At 44.3% G+C, this 5102-nt stretch overlaps 1 protein-coding gene across 1 annotated transcript; it reads left to right on the top strand.

Annotated features, from left to right (window-relative positions):
• The first annotated feature begins 2967 nt into the window (after positions 1 to 2967).
• LOC123153118 (glutathione S-transferase T3-like) lies at positions 2968 to 4420 on the top strand. The gene is made up of 3 exons (XM_044572395.1): positions 2968 to 3240; positions 3345 to 3755; positions 3842 to 4420. The coding sequence occupies exons 1-3, from the start codon at positions 2968 to 2970 to the stop codon at positions 4418 to 4420; spliced, it is 1263 nt and encodes a 420-aa protein (XP_044428330.1).
• Positions 4421 to 5102: the final 682 nt, after the last annotated feature.

Raw genomic sequence — 5102 nt, forward strand, 5'->3', positions numbered from 1 at the left:
GTGCTTCGGTAGGCACTTGCAGACTTTCTTTACAGGAAGAAAGCCACTTTGCCGGCTGAGGTGAACAGACAGACAAAAGTAGTTAAAAGTGACGCTTGTTCTCTCTTTGTAAATGGCACTGGTGCTCTTGAGTCTTCAATCTTCAATCTTCGCCCACTATCTGGTTGCTGCTTTGTTTAACACCGTTTATACGCGATGTATACTTGACAAAGTCAGACCAACGCTCATCGTGTAGTCTAGATTCTCCGTGTTTCTTTTACGTGTCGTTAGCGGCGATGCTCTAACGGTGAAGAGAGCGAGTGGTACCAAGTTAGAATTTTTGCCGGCTTCATCCTCCTCGTCTTCATGTTACGTGGCTGTCGCTGTCTAGGCCAAGCGGGGGCTGGTTGGATTTGTGCACCATGGATGGATGGCTCTTTTCTTTCTTATAATAGTCCGATCAATGGCTTTTGACCCTATGGTCTATGGTTCTCTGTATTTATAGTATATCTTTCTAAATTCACTTTTCATTTTCGTAAGATCTTACGTGTCGATGACCTGCTGTGCTAGTTGTATAAATAGCAATATTGTTTATCAACTAGAAGCACTCGCATGTTTTGCCTTGTCGTTTGCTCTGCTCTGCCGTGTTTAATTCTTCATTGGTCATTATTACATGGGCATATTCTGCATCTTTATTTTATTCTCATGGGACGATAGTTGTTGTTTGTTTGTTTTTAGACCATTTGTCTTTTTATGTATCAACCGATAAACCTAGCTGACAGCGCATACACAAAATAAACCCATGTAAATAGGCGAACCAATTTTTTTTAGAAAGAAGGCTACTGCTGAGTGCGGATTTTTGAAGGTCGGTGAGCTCGGTATTTTAAAATATCAAAAAGCTTATTTAAAAGTTTCAAAAAATCTGATTTTTTTTCAAGGAAACATATATGTATTCTACAAGAATGTGTTAAATTCCATCTGAAATGTTGTGATTTGTAGGTTGTACAAAGAAAAACAAAATTCCGGCCCAACGCCGAAATAAAAGGCCCCTTTAAAAATGTGTATTTGTCGTTTTTCTGTACACCACATGTAAAAGTATAATGCTGTGAAATTTTCATGCTCTAAAAGATCTAAAATTTGAAAACGAGCTGCAGTGAGCTCGGCCTTCGTTGGCATTTTTTGGGCTACTGCCCGGCTTTAAATTAATAAAGGCCTTACAGATTACAACTCAACACCACAACACATGCAACAAAAATAAGAGAGAAAAACGTTATGATACAAGAATGCTAAGGAACAATCACAAAACCTCATAAAACAACAAGCCAACATTTGGGAAGCATGAAGCACCGCTTGGAGTTCACTAGCAAAGCCCGCGTAGCGGCATTGCCGTGCCCGTCGATATGGTGTGTCTATATGGATTGTATTTGCTATTTGCATAAGATTAGTTTAAGATAAGAGGATAATGTAGGAAGATAAGCTGAAAAGAGGCATAATTATTGGTCATGCACTGTTAAACAAGGAACACACGTTGATACTTCCTCCGTCCGGTGAAGAGTGTATATTTGGCTTCAAAATTTGTCAACAAAAGAGTTTTCTTCTATCTTCCCAATGCACTTTAAAGTAGAAAAAAATACTTCTGTCTCATCATATGGTAATCAAGACCAATAACAATCTACACATGGTCTTCTTAATTTCTACATGCACCTAGCTCATTAAGGGTTGGGTAATTAAAAAAGAGAGAGATGGTGGCTTGCACCTTTCTAATGTATTTTTTACTTCACTTTATATTTTGTCCTAAAATTTCTAGATGCACACTTTTCACCAGATGAAGGGAGTACGTTGATACATCTATGATAAGGATCATTTATTCCGGACATACCTGGCACAATGTACAAAGCGTATATGATGATGATTTTGCAATAAAATCAAATAAATATGGCTTGCTCGCTGGTAGATCAGATCATCCAGGTGTAGCCTTTCGCTGGATTAGAATTCCATTAAAAAGGGATGCCGATAACGTCACATGTATGGATGTTAAGGGGTCTGCCTATATATTTTGTGTGGTTTCTAAAAGAATCAGCCCACATGCCTACGTGTGGGCAAAATAAGTAATGTTCACACGTTTTTTTTTTCCTCCCGGTCTCTCTCACATGTCTATGTGTGGGCAAAATAGGTAACGCTCACATGCCCATATGTCAGGCCTCCTACCCCATGATCCCGCACGCCCCGCGTGACAGTCACCACGTGCCTCGCAGTTGCCATGCTCCGGACCCTCTTCCATGTTTGTTTAACTATGGTTGCCATGTCGCTGAACTACAGTTGCCATGGTTGCTCAACTGCAGTTGTCATTTCAGAAGTGCCAGATATCATTTTTGGACAACTGCAGTTGTTTGCATGTATGGTCTGGTTTACTATAGTTGTCATGATTTGAAAACTTTAGGGATTGCCACCTACTAAGAGCATCTCTAGTGGATGGTGTATATGGAGGTGGATGCTAAATTTACACTATCAAGATCAAAAAAACCTTCCCAGTGGATCGTGTATCACGTCGTGCACATATACACGTCGCTACCACGAGCGTACCTGGCGTGGGAGTAAAGACGACCGAGCCACGCTCGTGGGCTCGCGCTCCCGCTCCCAGGACCGAAAAAAAGACTCCCGCTCCCGCTCTCGTTCCTCTCCGGCCGCCTCCCCAAGGTCGCCGTCGCCCCTCTCCGGTCGCCGTCGCGTCTCCTCTCCAGCCGCTGCCCATGGTACCCATTTTTCCCTTCCTCGCGAGCGGGAGCAGAGGGGCGGCGTGGGGCGGCGTGGAGCAGAGGGGCGAGCGGGAGCAGAGGGAGCAGAGGAGCGGTGGGGGGGGAGGGGGGAGATGCAGGGGCGAGCGGGAGCAGAGGGAGCAGAGGAGCGGTGGGGGGGAGATGCAGGGGCGGCGGGGCGGCGTGGGGCGGCGGGAGATGCAGGGGAGATGGAGATGGAGATGGAGGGGAGATGGAGATGGAGGGGAGATGGGGATGCAGGGTAGATGCACGGGAGATGGAGGGGAGATGGAGATGGAGGGGAGATGGAGATGGAGATGGAGGGGAGATGGAGATGGAGGGGAGATGGGGATGCAGGGGAGATGCACGGGAGATGGAGGGGAGATGGAGATGCAGGGGAGATGCACGGGAGATGGAGGAGATGCAGATGCACGGCGTGCGGCACCGTGGAGGAGATGCAGGGGAGATGGAGATGCAGGGGAGATGCAGGGGAGATGGAGGAGATGCAGGGGAGATGCATAGCCATTTGGAAGGAGAAGAAAATAATTTTTGCTTGTCAATTTGATGCCAGATTGTGGTCTAAAATAGCTGTGCATTGGTTGCTTGCAGATGGATACTGACCAAAGCTTCTTGGACACCCTTGGTTTTGGTTACACGCAAACACAACTAGAAAGTCCAATTGGAGAGCAGGCAACTCCATCAACTCAGCATCGTTCTGCAATAACAGAGAAAGAAAAATCCAACAAAGGCAAAAATTGGTCTAGTGATGAGGACAAGGTTCTCATAGCAGCATGGGCAAATACAAGTTTGGATATTGTTGGGACAGATCAAAATCGGGATGCTTATTGGGATAGAATTTCAGAGTACTACAACACACACAAGGAATCATCATGGCCGGAGCGTAATGCTAATGCAATCAATTGCCGTTACACAACGATTAATAGAGAGACCTCTAAATTTTGTGGTTGCCTTCAGCAGATTTTAAATAGGGAAGAAAGTGGAAGGACTATACAAGAAAAGGTATGCGCCTTTCTTGTAATTCTATATGTGATGTGCAATATTCTATATGTGTTGTGCTTATTTTAACAACATATTTATATGTGCAGACAAACGATGCACACATTTTGTTCAAGGAAATGGATCTTAAAAAAAAGAAGCCTTTCACACTGATGCATTGCTATGTAGAGTTTTCGAAGTATCCAAAGTGGCAGACAAGAGAAGTTGAAACTTCTCTTAAGAAACAAAAGAAGACCATTGATGCAAGTCCAGGCACAGCCACCAATGATCCGGCTGATGCATCCTCGGTACGTACTGATGCTACCTCGATACACACTGATGCTCTTGAACATGAGAAAAGACCTGATGGTGTGAAGAGGGACAAGAGAGGTAAAGCTGATGACAGTGCTTGCAAGCTGTCATTAGAAACTGTGTGGGCAGCAAAGCTAGAGAAGGATGAGATCAAAGAGGCGGCAAGAAATGCTCGCTACGCACAGCAATTGGAATTGCGAAAAGAGGAGATTGCACTCAAAAAGAATGAGGATGCACGAAACGAGAGGGAGGATGCACGGAGACAGTTTGAATTAGATGAGAGGGTCATGCTCATCGACACAAGTGGTATGACTGATGTTCAAAAGCAGTTCTACCAAGCTAAGCAGAAGGAGATCCTTGCTCGCGGCCTAGGGTAATGTGAGCTATATGTTGTAGTTGTAAGAACTATTTATTGCTTTCTGCTAGTTGAGGACATGGATTACATCACTCATTGCATAAATATTTTTATTGATAGCTGCATTACAAAGACATGGATTACATCACTCGTTTCCAAACTTTTGCCAGACATGGTCAATTAGATCAAGTTTAAGCTGATCATGTTCATCGAAATTTCTAATCCGATTAGTCATCTGAATAAAAGAGCTCAGTTCTTCCGCATGAGTACGAGAGACTGTGACTCTTTCTCCCATTGCCTCAAAAGTGCAGCTTTGCCGACCAGTTTGCCGCTCCTCTTCAACTATCATATTGTGCATTATGACACAAGCTTTCATGACATCAGTGATTTCTTTACGTTTCCATCCTTTAGCCGGTCCACGAACAATGGCAAAACGGGATTGCAGAACTCCAAAGGCTCGTTCCACATCTTTCCTAGCCCCCTCTTGCTTCTTGGCAAAAGTTTTATGCTTTCTGCTAGTTGGAGCTGGTATGCTCTTCACAAATGTTGCCCACCGTGGATAGATACCATCTGCAAGGTAATACCCCATTGTGTACTGATGGCCATTGATGCTATAATTCACTGGAGGAGTTTGGCCTTCGGCTAGCTTTGTAAAAACAGGAGAACGTTGAAGAACATTTATATCATTCAGAGACCCTGGTAAA

This window comes from Triticum aestivum, chromosome 7A (assembly GCF_018294505.1).
Source record: "Triticum aestivum cultivar Chinese Spring chromosome 7A, IWGSC CS RefSeq v2.1, whole genome shotgun sequence".
NCBI lineage: Eukaryota > Viridiplantae > Streptophyta > Magnoliopsida > Poales > Poaceae > Triticum > Triticum aestivum.

Bases quoted from the DNA above. Each gene is read 5' to 3' on its own strand.
- LOC123153118 (XM_044572395.1), top strand. From the start codon at position 2,968: ATGGAGATGGAGGGGAGATGGGGATGCAGGGTAGATGCACGGGAGATG. The intron at 3,241-3,344 runs GCAGGGGAGATG...GGTTGCTTGCAG, and splicing joins GCAGGGGAGATGGAGGAGAT to ATGGATACTGACCAAAGCTT. The intron at 3,756-3,841 runs GTATGCGCCTTT...TTATATGTGCAG, and splicing joins GAAGGACTATACAAGAAAAG to ACAAACGATGCACACATTTT.